Source organism: Zootoca vivipara, chromosome 2 (genome assembly GCF_963506605.1).
Source record: "Zootoca vivipara chromosome 2, rZooViv1.1, whole genome shotgun sequence".
In the NCBI taxonomy this organism is placed as follows: domain Eukaryota; kingdom Metazoa; phylum Chordata; class Lepidosauria; order Squamata; family Lacertidae; genus Zootoca; species Zootoca vivipara.
Window position 1 is genome coordinate 77,496,282 of NC_083277.1, and position 13,876 is coordinate 77,510,157.

The following is a 13,876-nucleotide window of genomic DNA, read 5'->3' on the forward strand; positions in this document are numbered from 1 at the left end:
TCACAAACCCGTAAGTAAGTGTTCTGGTTTGCAAATGTTTTTGGAAAGCTGAATGTCCGTTTTGGCTGTCGGCATTGTCTCTGGGGCCAATCGGAAGCTGCACCTTGGTTTGCAAACGTTTTGGAAGTCTAATGGACTTCCAGAATGAATTGAGTTTGGGAACCAAGGTACCACTGTAACTATTTCTACCCAGCAAACAATAGGAAGGAGATCACAAAGTCTTTAGGTAGAGAGAAATGAATCTTAGACACTGATGATGAAACAACAGAAAGATTTGACCATAACCTCAATTACAAAATATAGTAATGAGGGGGTCAAGAGCCCTATTAGGTGCTCTTGTTGAATATATGTTGAATAGCCACACCCACTAGCCCTGTGATGAAGAACCTTTTCCAGACAGCAGGTCAGATTCTGGCTTGCCCCACCTATCTGCCAGTCAACTAGCCTTTGTACGTGACCATCTATAGCAGTGGAGACTTCACATATACAGCTATACAGCTTTATACAGGTAAAGAATCCCAAACTACTGAGGTTCTGGGTCATGAGGAAGCTGTACAGACAAAGGATCTATTTCTACAGACTATTCTTTGAGCAAAGAAACTGGCATGCAAAGGCTTGGTGCATCCCTGCTACTCACTCCCATGTTGACCAGTAGGGACAAAGAAAATCTGAATAAGGCTAAACATTCAAAATGACATGTCAAGTAAAAAAGGAGAAAGGAGTATTAGTAGGGAGAAGTGTGGCTTGAAAGATCAGGAGTTGCAGCTCCCCCAAAGCAGCCAAGAAATCATCCCAGGATGCTAGGAGAATGCATTAGAGTGGGCAGAGATGGGAAAGTGGGCAGGGATCCTACACCTTTAATAATTGTGTAGAAGAGGACTTTTTAGCAGGTACATTTTGCCTTTTGCATCTGGCCACTCTTGAGCACATTCACTGATGTTGGCTTTATTGTTAGCTAATTTTCCTCCCAAGTTAGCACCGTGATATACTTGCCATCCTCCCATTACAGCACAAATGACTAGAGGAAACAAAAGCTCAAAAGGTTCCATCTAATAGACGATGGCTATTGCATTACATTTGAATTATCATTCTCTTCCATCAGCTGCTTTTGGCAGCATTAGCTAGATTGGTGGTTCAGTGTCAGGTTCCCCGCTTAATGACTAGGGTGGGGGTGGGGAAATAAACTTAGCAGTGGCAACATGACAGATGAAAGGACAGATACAAAGACTTATGCAGTGCATCATTTCAAGGTGTCCCTTATTAGGATAGCAATTTGTGTGCCTCGTGGTAGAAGAGTCTTTAAATTAGCTCACAGATACAACTGGGAAGTGCCTTATGGTACCCATTTTAAAAGTTACTTATATAAGGAGGATCTCTTTGGAGTTAAGATTTGAGGTACACACTTGATGAACTAAACATGTTATTTATTGACTGGTATTTAAGTCTGTATGTGAAGCAAAAAAAGTTGGTTCTCTATATGTTGTTGGGCACCATGGCTGTGACAGGGTAGGGTTCAAACATTTGACCCAAGGGGGGGGGGGCTGGTCCAGTAGTCCACATTGTAAGCAGAGAGCACTTGCTTACACACATCCTGTTCTGAGTTGAGTCCACAGTATTTGCCTTTTAATCCTTTTAACCCTTCATGCAAGGGCTATAAAAAATTGGAACAAAGTGCATTTTGTAGGTCCTATTGATACTATCTGCTGAAATGGAAAAGAGAGTGCCTCAGACTTCTATATCCTGACCTGGGTCTGACTCTCAATCTGTTATGAGGCTGAGGGTTTTACACAGCAGTGTTAGCTAGTGTGGTGGTTGTGGATCTGTACATAAGTATCTTTACTTCAAAGATCAAAAGAACTGCATATAGTAGATACCGGTAGTAGTGTTAAGATTTGTCGTGTGTCTGGAGACAGTAAACACTTTGTTACTGTGAACTGTGTGGGAGAGGAATCTGGAACAGGCTGTTCCATTGGGAGCAGGAAATCTCTGAAGACTCTGCTAGGGCTCTGCATACTCTGCTGATACATCACCTTAGTTGAGGTGTGGTGGACTACCAAATGACACTCACAAGTCACCAACACAGTTGTGTGCTGATAACAGGTCCTACCAGCCTCCTTATGCTGCTCACCATCGTCTAGTTCTGCTTAATAGGTTTCCTTTGCACTCCTTTTTCTGTAGTCCTCTCCCTTGACAGCACCCTCTGAACCTCTGTTGCCAAGGACACCCAGAGAAGTCTGAATAGGTTCACATAGGAAGAGGCATTCCAACAAATACTGGCATCCTGAATGGTATTAAGATTAAGGCTCCTCGTTTCCATCTGAAGTTTGGCTTGGCTTTTAGATTTCTAGCTGGTAGGGAAGCCAGACAGAAGATAACCCATTGGCTGTGCCACTCTCAAGCATTTTTATACAATCAGTTTCAACAAATACATAAACTCACGTGATAATCTGATCGGGAACTGGCTTATTTTTGAACTGAGGGTGTTCTTCCAAAACTGGTTGAACTGTGAAGCATTGTACATCTAAGATCACACTGGTTAAGGACAAAAAACATTACAGCATATTCTGCTAAGCTTTGTAAGTGGATATGAGTAGCTTGGAAACAAAAAACAGGGAGTATTGGGGAGTTGGCAATAGTTGCCAAAGTAGACATTAATTAAAATTTAGGTTCAAAAATATTACATGGCTTTCAAGGTGTCCAAAATATATTGAGCCAACATGTCCTGCTTAAAGCGATTTAACCAACACTTTCAACTTAGCTTGGTAGCGAATTGACAGCCAGTGAGTTTCTTTCAGCAGTAGCATAACATGGTGGTGGTAGCCTGCCCTAGTGAGCAGTTCAGCCTCTGCATTTTGCACTAAATTCAGCTTGTGGGCCAACCTCAAGGAACAGTGGCCAGGCTGTCCTGTCTGTAGATGCCTTACTAGTTCAAACTATTATTTGGGGTCAGGGCACTGGGGTCTCTGGTGACAAAAATAGAATCAGAAGTCTTTCAAAGGGCATATGACCCCAACCCAAGCAGTTTAATTACCCAACAATTAATTACCCAGACTAGGTCCTCTGTTTTGCCAGGGTCAGACTCAATTTATTGGTCCTCATTCTTGTCCACCACTAAGTACAGGCACTGGTACAGGTCTTGCATGGTCTCCCCTGAATCAGATGTTACAGAGAAAAAGAGGTGGCATCTCACCCAGATCTCATAATGACTACTCTCAATGGCTTCATATAGCTGTTAAACAGCACTGAGAACAAGATGGCACCCTGTGGTATTGCACAGCAAAAGTAACAAGGGCCCCCAAATAATCACCCAGTACTATTTGAAACTGAACTTGGAGATACAATCAAAAGCATTTTAAAACAGTGCTGTCAAAACGTCTCTCACTGACTCAGTTCACGAAGATGATGATGATGATGACGACGACAACGATTTTATTTGTACCCTGCCCATCTGACTGGGTTGCCCCAGCCACTGAGCAGCTCAGTACTGTAATATCAAAAACCAGAGACACCAAATAAAAATATATAGGTCACACTCTGCTTAACTATCTCCTTATCTTAAATGTATCTATCAGGGAGACCAAGGTTCATAGCAGGATCTGAACCAGGACTGAAATGAGTCAAGATAATCAGTTTCATCCAAGACTGCTTGCAAGTGTCCCACCATTCAGTCACTTTATAAATGACTAAAAAGGAAGCTTCATACATGCCTACATCTTACATCTTTGAGTGGAAAGCACTGCAGCATAATCTAGAAATCAAATCAGGAACATTTGTTTGGTTACTAAAATTGTGCTTCAAAATTGCACCCTACAGGTAGGAAATGTCTCTCTTTAAAAGGTGATTGTGTGTGTGTGACAGCTTCCTTTCCCAGAATAGGAAGCCAAAAGAAAGAAAAGGTGAAGGGTGAATGGAAAACAAAAGAGCTTGGTTCTTAAGTGCTTTTAGCTTGAGTGTTGGACCTGAGAAATGGAGACACATGATATTTTGACAAGCTGTTATAAAACATTCCTATAAAAGACGGGCTTAAGGCTTTTAAAGCTTTCTAAACCCTACTTACAGCATGAACATGGTCTTGACAAATCATGATCCAAAAATACCACCCTATTGAATAAACAGTGTCATGCTTAGAAATAAAATCACCACAACCTTTCACTTCAAAAGAACAAATACAAATAATGCAATCAATGTTGCAATGTGCTGAGAAAATAGCTAAAGCGAGTGTATTGTGTTTTAGTTTGTTGGAAGCCGCCCAGAGTGGCTGGGGGAACCCAGTCAGATGGGTGGCATATAAATAGATTTATTATTATTATTATTATTATTATTATTTAGCATTAAGAAAGCTCTGAACCAGGGGTGGGGAACTTGTGGCCCTCCAGATGTTGGCCAAAGGTTAGGGATGATGGGATTTATAGTTCAACAACCTGTAGAGGGTGCTAGGTTACCCATCCCTGCTCTAAATGACTGTTTTTCCTTCAATGGGAGGGTGGTGCTTTGCTCTACCTCTTGTTGTTCAGGGCATTCAGATAGGCATTTCTATGAGGCCATTCAGATACTTCCTGATGTGTCCCAATAACGCTTTTGATTTTCCTCCCCGAGTGACCGACTCGATGGCAGCTGCTTTATGGCACTTTTTGTTTTAAATGTTTTATATCTTATTTTACCAACCCTTGTTGGAGTTAAGAGTGCCATTGTGGCAGAAGTTTAAAAATAAACAAAAAGGAATTACTGTGGTGCTAAAACTTGCATTGTCAGTGTACAGCTTTGTACCTGAGGGTGATGGTGGTCGAATAAAGAAACAAACCACACTCTGACTTTGTGAAGGATCCTTAAACACTCTATGGACTTAGGTGTGCCACTGTGGTCAAAAATTGTATTATTTCCGTGACATATTCATAGAGCGGGATATACTGCTAACAAGAACTATGTGCAAAAATATTTTAAGTAGTTTCGTTGATACATTTTGCAGTAGTGGACACAGTATTGACATGACGTACACCATTCTCTGTGTAAAGCCTGCCTGCACAAAGCACAAATGTGATGACAGCTGTTCCATGTATGCCTTCAAACCATAACTGTTTATCATCCTGTCAACATTCCTTCCCTCTTTGGCTGGAGATGGACAGTAATTTTTCAGCGTATTAAAGTTGTATGTGAAAGACATCAGTGTTTGTGGCATCTATGTATGCACCTCTGGTAATTATGTTCAAATGAAGGTTCATAGTTCAGTAGCAGAGGTTCCCAGCATCTCCGGTTAAAGCAGGGATTGAGCACATTCAATTCTCTAGATCAGTGTTTCTCAACCTTGGGTCTACAGCTGTTTGGGGACTACAAACTCCCTCCATCCTTAGCTAGCAGGACCAGTGGCCGGGGATGATGGGAGTTGTAGTACAAAAAGAGCTGTGGGCCCAGGGTTGAGAAACACTGCTCTAGATGCTATTGGGCTCCAACTCCCATCAGCCCCAGCCAGCATGGCTAATGATGAGGGATGATGGGAGTTAGAGTCCAACAACTCGAGGGCCAGAAGTTACCCCTCCTGGAGTTTAAAGATCAGGAATACCTTTGCCAATCACAGTCGACAATGTTGAGTTAGATAAACCAACTGTCTAAGTCACCATAAGGCAACTTCATTTTGCAGGGTTCTGTAGTAGATTTTAAAAGTGTATGCACTGAGGAAAGTAAAAGTGTTATTATAGCACTTTCAACTCTTAAACGTAATTTTTTGTCTTCAGCATTGAACTATGCATTCCGGTATAATATAAAGAAGTGAGAAATGAATGCATCCCACATTGTGTTTCATTAAGGATTCTGATATGCACTTAGCACTTAGCACAAATGGCAGATTTATCTTTAGGGAGAAAGACCCTATTTCAATTTTAGAATGTGCAATTTGCTTCCTCCTCTCTCCTATCCTCTCATGCAAATATATTTTCTCCTGCCTCCCTTCCCATAGTTTGCTCTGCTATGAATTATAACTATAGATAAACACAAGTATCTGGAACTGTCTCTCAAGTGATGTTGCTTAACTCAAACATTTTCTAAAAAATAAATACATAATTAAAAAGAAAGGTGAAGATCACTGTGGCCAACTGGAAAAGAGCTGCTGAACCCAATAGATGCGTACTTACAAAAGCAAGGATACTCATGTATGCTTTTTTACTGGCAGGTCATAACCTACAAGAGAGTACATTAAATGCTTCAGAAAACCTAAAATAAATATAGCATTACACATTAAGTAGAGTAGTAAACTGTGCCAGTTACTGAGTGCTCATAGAGCCACAACCAAGCATAGTGTCTTGGAAAGTGTGAATGTATATCTGTATATTCCATATATTTCCAATGTATATGTAAAACACTTTATGAGTTTATCTTCAAAAAGCATACCTAAAACACTGAAAATTTCAGTATTGCTCTCTTTAGACCTCCATCTAACATTAGGCATCTCTTTCCCCTTTATTAATAATTATAGATTAAGGATACATTGGCCTGTGGAGTTTTTGATGTTCTCTCCAGGGGGTGCAGTAGTAGTCATTTTTTCAGCATTTGGAAAGTGGCTGATCAGCTGCGCTTGAAAATCTTCCCTCCGCTCATATTCTTTGCCACGATAGATGAACACTTTGTTCTGCAAGAAAAGCTTAGATGACTTTTGAGTCTACAAACCTGCAGATAATATTGCCATGCATTAGAACATTACTTACTCTCTTAGCACTAGTGAATGCAGGCTGCATATGCAACACTGTCTTCTTAACACCAGCAATATTTCAAGGCCATCATTTGCAACACATTATATGTGAGGGCCAATTTAAGAAGGTGAATAGAGCCTTGCCATTCTTTAAAGAAGCAAAAAGTCCATTTATTATGGACCACTGCTCCTTACTCACACAATTCTCCTGTAGGTTGATAGGCTGGGACATCTAGTATTCTTCAGTGTATCTCAGGCTATGGCTGCATTGCTTAATCAGTTTTTGAAGGGTGAGGAAACGGAAATTGTCTTTGTGGATTAGCAGCATTTGAAAGTTTAAGCTATTAACAGCAACAGGAATCATAAAAACTGTAGTAAAGGCACAACTGTTTTATGAGATTTCACCTATACAAATTACAAATATAAATGGAAGCACACTAGATGTAATAGTCATTAGATTTCCTGTTTCATTCTCTGGGCTATTTGTATTGCTGTTATTATTGTTCATTAGGAAGTGTTCCAGCTATAAACCATTCCTTAATTATGATTGTCTTGTAAAAATCCAGAACATTCCCTTATCACCACTATAAGCCTCTTCTAACCTTGAAAGCAGCAGGAAAAAGAACAGAACACAATAAATCACATTTCTTTCTGAAAATGTGACACTCACTATTGTTACAAATGACACTTCAGATGGCTGCAAGAGAAATCCTGTGCATTGCAGAGTCAAATGAAGATAAATCTCTCCTGCAGTAAATAACTCCATTTTCACTGGCAGAATATTGGTGTTCCTTAGGGCTATGTACAGTTATTAAAGATAAAGTACACAAAGCAGATGCATTTACCCTTAGAAAGGTGGGGAACCCTTGGCCGTAATATCCAACAGCAAAGTAGTCTGGTTTAGGTCTCAGAATTTTCATAATATTTTCATAGAACTTTGCTTGCTGCTTCTGAAAGTAAAGACACGTATAGGTTCCTTTAGCATTAGAGTAAAAATAAACTGGTTAACATCACTTTAATTAAATATGCCACTATGCTTTACATAGCCTCCTTGAACATTTGTATATTAGTACTGTACATTTGTGTATTACTGTGAAAAGAAAAACAACTATTCACCCCACCCAGCGAATGCTAGGAGAGAGAAGAAACTGATGCCTGAAGTGAATAAAATCTGAAGACGTAGAGGACACTTGACCAGAAAGAATCTCATGTGCCTTCCAGCTTGATGAAGATTTCCTGGCTATATCATAGCTACCCTGCTACAACTTACAGAATGTCATAACAGGCCCACCCCTCTCTCCAACCAACTTAAATAAGAAAAGAAAGCAAAGATCATTTTTATAAGTGTTCTGGATTTACTTTTATTAAGCAGTTTAATACATATTGGCAAACACCACCTAAGTACCGTAAGTTTACACATGCACTTTCATCACTCAGCAAATGCAAAACACACTTCAGGATTTGCATATATGGAACAGCAAGGAGGAATCAAATACCACAGACAGCATGTTTAGTTCACTTGACATCACATATTAAACTGCAAGTCTTTGAACATTGAGTAATTCAGCAGTGTACATGCATGTATGAATCAACCCGATTAATCCTGGCCATCGGATCTACATAAAGGTTTTAAAAAGAAATACGAAATTACAAGTAACTGGATAGTTTTGGAGAGTGGCAATCCTACCAGGTTCTGGCTGAGAAGTTCATAATCAAAAATTTCCATTTCATATTGTTCTGCCAGCTCTTTGCACAAGGATATTGCTTCTTCCCACATCTGCAACACAACAGGACATTCAGAAGCATCATCACAATATCACAAAAATAAATATTGCTTTCAATCATCACTAAGTATGGCGATCTTAGTGATGCTTCCAGAGAGTAATACTGGGTGACTGTGCTGTTTGTCCACAATGCTGTTTGTGGGACAATAACATTTTGTTTTCATCCAATCCCTACAAAATTCTATTGAATATTGAACTGCTTAGAGATTTTATTACATTAAGTGGAATACATTTTTATAAACAAAATAATATATATATATATATCTAAAATGCTACTAATTAAGGATATGTGTAAGATGAAGTTTTAGAGGCAAATGTATCTGAAACACAAAAGACTAATGTGTAAAAATAAAAGTGTAAAATTATTAAAAGAAAGGCGCATGATCCATTAAAAGAAGAGGACAAGTAGGGCAGCTTTTATCTTTGAATACCAGAAGAATGTCGCTTCTGCTACCAGAGGCATTTGCTTTGAGCCAATATTTTTAAAGGCTTGTGTGTTACCTTTCCAAATGTATTATATTTAAGTGCCATAAAGGGCACCTAAATCAATCTAGCCTACTTTATACCCATCTCTATTTTAAGTTATACATACCTACTTGCTAAGATGCACAAAAATATAAAGCTAGAAATTCAACACACAGCTCATTTATTTCTGAGAGAAGATGTATGATTTTGGGGGCACCGTCAGGAGTATCAAACAACTACACCTTCTGATGAAAACAGGCCAATGTTAATCTTAACATGACATTTCATACATGCAAATCTAAAAAAACCTTTTCCTCCACTGTATAATTGTAACCTGTTTATGTACATGCACTGGCCTTCTCCACATCTGTGCCACATTTCATGTTGCCATGACAAAAAGTAAATGTCCTGGAGAACAAACTTTCACAGTGCTATCACCAAATTCCAAGACCTTTTGAACTACTGCCACAGCTAAATGGAAGATGTCAGTTGCACAGAGTAGAATTTACTACAGCCTAGTGCCTTCCTAGGAGATAAATACACCTTCTGAAAGAAAGCCTTTAAGTTCTCCAGTGATTTCAATGCAAACATCTGCTCCTTTCAGATAAAAACTGCTTTACTATTGACCTCAAAATATGATAGATCAAAGCTTAGATGGCTTTAGTAGTGTAATGTAGACCTTAACGTGTTGGCTTGATCTCAATACATAATCTATGTGTTGCCTCAATCACAGGAACAGTCACCTTGCTAATGGAAACTTGCATACACTTGTAAAAAAAGAATCTATGCACAAACACTATATTTGTACCACCATTAAGACTAAAAGCAATATACCGGTACTTCATGATGTATGCAGAATGGAAAAAATGTTTACAAGTGGCTATGTATATTAGTCCATCAGACTATTTAAAAAACAACTGGTGAGCTTAAAAGCCATTGTCTAAAGCTCCTAAGCAGGAAATAATAATAATAATAATAATAATAATAATAATAATAATAATAATAATACCAATACCTTTCCCTTGTCAAAGTATTCTATTATCATCTCATACAAGTGTTCTTTCAGGTGGCGATGAGTTTGTGAACTCTGAAATTCTGTTTGCATGACTTGGGGAGTACACTGTTCATCAGACCACTGAGGAGGAGGAGGAGGAGAAGAAGAAGAAAGAAATACATAATTGCCATCTGTCTACAATTTAGGAGCTGGAGTGATACAAACAAAGCAGTCCTGTTCTGACAAACCAGGTACACTACTGTAGATGAGTACAAAATACATGCACTGAACATGGGATTATTATTACTTGTCTCTTTAAAATGCACATAGGTAGGGGCCCAGTCCTTGTGCAATCACTCACTGTATGCATTTCAGTGTAAAACAACAGTGATATGCATGTTGATTCTTGATGGGCAAATTTGCACATGTACGTTTATATCTCAGTAGAAAAAGTGTTGTACCACCTTTGGATAACTTTTTTAAAACATAATTTTTATTAAAGATTTTCTTCAGTTACAAAAGCATGTGCATTGTCTCTACTTTTGGTCGTAGAGTCTTTTCTACAAATCAGTTACGTTCAGTGTGAGACATTAATGCTGTATACCGGGGTCACCAAACTTTTTCAGCAGGGGGCCGGTCCACTGTCCCTCAGACCTTGGGGGAGGGGGACGGACTATATTTTGAAGAAAAGAAATGAACGAATTCCTACGCCCCACAAATAACCCAGAGGTGCATTTTAAATAAAAGGACACATTCTATTCATGTAAAAACAAGCTGATTCCCGGACCGTTCATGGGCCAGATTGAGAAGGCAATTGGGCCGGATCCAGCCCCCGGGTCTTAGTTTGCCTACCCATGCTGTATACAGAAAAGACTGGGGGAAGGTGGAGGAGCGTGGGATTTAAATGGGCTTCAGTGCTCTCCCATTTCAAACTTTGTTAGGGGTGCTAACGGAAAAGGTGTTCGGGTTTTGCTAAATTAGTAGCATGAGAAAGGGCCAATGGTTTACAGTTGTTTTGATAGTCTCCTATTTGTAGGCCCCATGAAATGTATCAAATGTTAGTCCCAGCCACAGTAGACCAACTGAAATTCATAACATACTAACTTACTTTCAGAAGCGAAGCATGCAGCAGAAGAGTATAGGCTGCCTCAGTGTAGTTCTCGCAGTCTAAATGAAGATCCCGAAGTTTATACAAGTACCTGTTAGTGGATGAAGTGAGTGAGTGAGATAGAACAAAAAAAAAAACATTACTGAATTGGCAAGATGACCAGGACTGCGAACATTCAAATCTGGGACTTATAATAATGCATTAATGTATTAAAACTGAGTTCAGACTAATAGAAATTTTAAAATGCTTAATTTCTGGCTGGATCAAATGTGATCTGACTGCCATCATTATGTAGCAAAGCTTGGTCATGTGAAGGCACAAAAGCCAACATACAAATGAGAACATAATGAAAGCTTTGAAGACCACTCCCACTGACTTTTGCTGTATTACAAAAACGAGGGAGCCTCACATCCTTAATTTTCCTCCTTTCACCACTTTGCTTCTATCTATACTGAAAACAGGCCTAAAACCTGAGTTGGTGCTGATGCTTGCTTGTACTCCACGAAAGGAGCTACATATATCTTCTGTCAGTCGCAGCTGACATTATCCAAATTCACAGAGACATAAAAGGCTTGCTAAATATCCATATTCTTATATTCGTATAAGGGAAGAAGCAACATGCCCTCATAAGAAGATAGGCAAGTTTCATTAAGAAACTGATGTAACATGTTGAATTCAAAATTTTAAGAGGAGTGCATACTCAAAAGAAGAGTTATTTTTTGTGGGGTGGGGGTGGGGAAACAGTTCTTGCATTGTATTTTTATCGTTCCAAGAGAAAGAAAATGAATCAGAACTGAAGGCACAGGTAAACTGCATGCACTGCACATCTCCAAGTTCACATTGCAGGTACGATCCATCTTGACAAACTGCCTGTCCCAATATACTAGTTTGAAAGATGCTTGTTGGCCTGCTTTATCAAATCCTAAGTTTGCCTAAGAGTTGAAAATAGGGAGCGGGGAAGGGAGAAACAACTTGCATGTTTCTAGCAGGGTTTAAAATGCTGGCTGTTGCCTATGGATTTACAGATGCAATTTAATGGCTTTACAAATCTAATGTGCCTATTTATCGTCATCACACACACATTCACAATATACATCGTATTAAAAAAGCTGTTTCTGCAAAGACACTACAGCAGCGGCACACCTCACAGAGCAGGTCTTTATTTACAGTTTTTTGTCTAATGCAAAGCAATCAGGATTGATTCCATCTGCCAACTTGGAATGTGTCATCTACTTTGCTTCAAATTTCAGCTCCCATTACATAACTGTTAGAGAGAGAAAGCCAGGCACCTGATTGTTTCACTCAAATGAAATACCAGGGTGAGGTGTGGAATTACAGTTATATGTATGGCATGGCTTAGTTGTAGAGGGCTCAAGCAAAATTTATACAGGACTGAATGAGCCTGAGACATTGCAAAGTCAAGGGGAATGGAGTGCTATCAGTTATGTACCACAATTCCATAGAACTTCCTGTAGATTATGTGAGGAAAAGCAATAGTGTTATCTCCAATAACAACAAAAGCAGATGAACGATCACCATACCTTATATACATCTCTTCACGGTTAATCTCCTTGTAGAAATTCTAGGGAAGGAAAATGAATGAAATCTGATCACCTTTGCACACAGAAATCATGGTTAGTTTCATTCAGGGAATCACTTTGCCTTTATGTCACATTTCATCACTAAAAGTTCAAGGCTTTAATTAGTACTAACATGAATATGCATTACTTATGCACTGCCCCTGAAACCAGAGTTCATACAGTTAATAATCAGTAATGTACTGTCCCAATGTAGGGTCATAACATATTTTCTCACAGCTGATTCTCAATAAAATGATATTTTGAAATCATTAGGGTGAAAATCTTTTGAATTCATGACAGCAATTGTTGATGAAAAGTTTTTGCCTGAGAAAAGTAAGAATCAGGCCTTCTTTTTGCCCAGATGATATAACATGAATTCGAATGTATATGTTCTTGCTGGCACTGACTGTTTTTCATAGGTAGCCAATGGGACTATTTTCAATCAGATACACAAACTGTGACATACATTCGATGACAGAAAACAGGGTGGATAGGTTATGCAGCTCAGAATGGCAGGTAGGGCAGGTAGGGCAAATGTTGCCTTTCTCTGTAAGTTGTGGCTTAGTTACAGTGCTAAGCATTATGATTGCTCAGTTGGTTAGATTGTGGTGCTGAGCTGATAATGCCAAAGTTGCAAGTTCGATCCCTGTATGGGGCAGCTTCATATTCCTGCATTGCAGGGGGCTGTACTAGATTATCCTCAGGGTCCCTTCCAACTCTACAATTATATGATTTCTATGATCTAGAACCATATGTTGTTTCCTATGATGTATTACAGCAGTAACAGACAGTAGTAGTGTAGATAAGCTGTGAATCAGAAAGTATCTTGTTCATTCAAGTTTTACCTCAAGCATGAGTACACTAGGTATGATTCTACCCTCTAAGCCTCAGTGTCCCATCAACAGAACAAGGGGAATTGTATCGACCTACCTTACTGGGTCCTGCCAACCTAGCAGTTTGAAAGCACATCAAAGTGCAAGTAGATAAATAGGTACCGCTCCGGCGGGAAGGTAAACGGCATTTCTGTGTGCTGCTCTGGTTCGCCAGAAGTGGCTTTGTCATGCTGGCCACATGACCTGGAAGTTGTACGCCGGCTCCCTCGGCCAGTAAAGCAAAATGAGCGTCGCAACCCCAGAGTCATCCACGACTGGACCTAAAGGTCAGGGGCCCCTTTACCTTTATCTTACTGGGCTACTGTAAGAATTACTGATCTAATATAATACCCCAAAAGTACTATACAGTGGTACCTCGGTTTAAGTACACAAT

The 13,876-nt window shown here is 39.4% G+C and overlaps 2 protein-coding genes across 5 annotated transcripts in view; one reads left to right on the top strand and one right to left on the bottom strand.

Moving 5' to 3' along the window:
- KCNMB1 (potassium calcium-activated channel subfamily M regulatory beta subunit 1) overlaps positions 1-13,876 on the top strand; it is a 312,631-nt gene that overhangs the window by 269,052 nt on the left and 29,703 nt on the right. The window lies entirely within an intron of this gene.
- DOCK2 (dedicator of cytokinesis 2) overlaps positions 1-13,876 on the bottom strand; it is a 261,176-nt gene that overhangs the window by 25,044 nt on the left and 222,256 nt on the right. For all 4 annotated transcript variants that reach the window (XM_060271722.1, XM_060271721.1, XM_060271723.1 and 1 more), the window contains 7 exons: positions 12,572-12,612; positions 11,031-11,121; positions 9,944-10,063; positions 8,367-8,456; positions 7,525-7,629; positions 6,478-6,619; positions 2,440-2,521 (listed from right to left, as the gene is read on the bottom strand). In XM_060271722.1, coding sequence (XP_060127705.1) covers positions 2,440-2,521; positions 6,478-6,619; positions 7,525-7,629; positions 8,367-8,456; positions 9,944-10,063; positions 11,031-11,121; positions 12,572-12,612 — 671 coding nt within the window. The remainder of the gene's footprint in view (positions 1-2,439; positions 2,522-6,477; positions 6,620-7,524; positions 7,630-8,366; positions 8,457-9,943; positions 10,064-11,030; positions 11,122-12,571; positions 12,613-13,876) is intronic.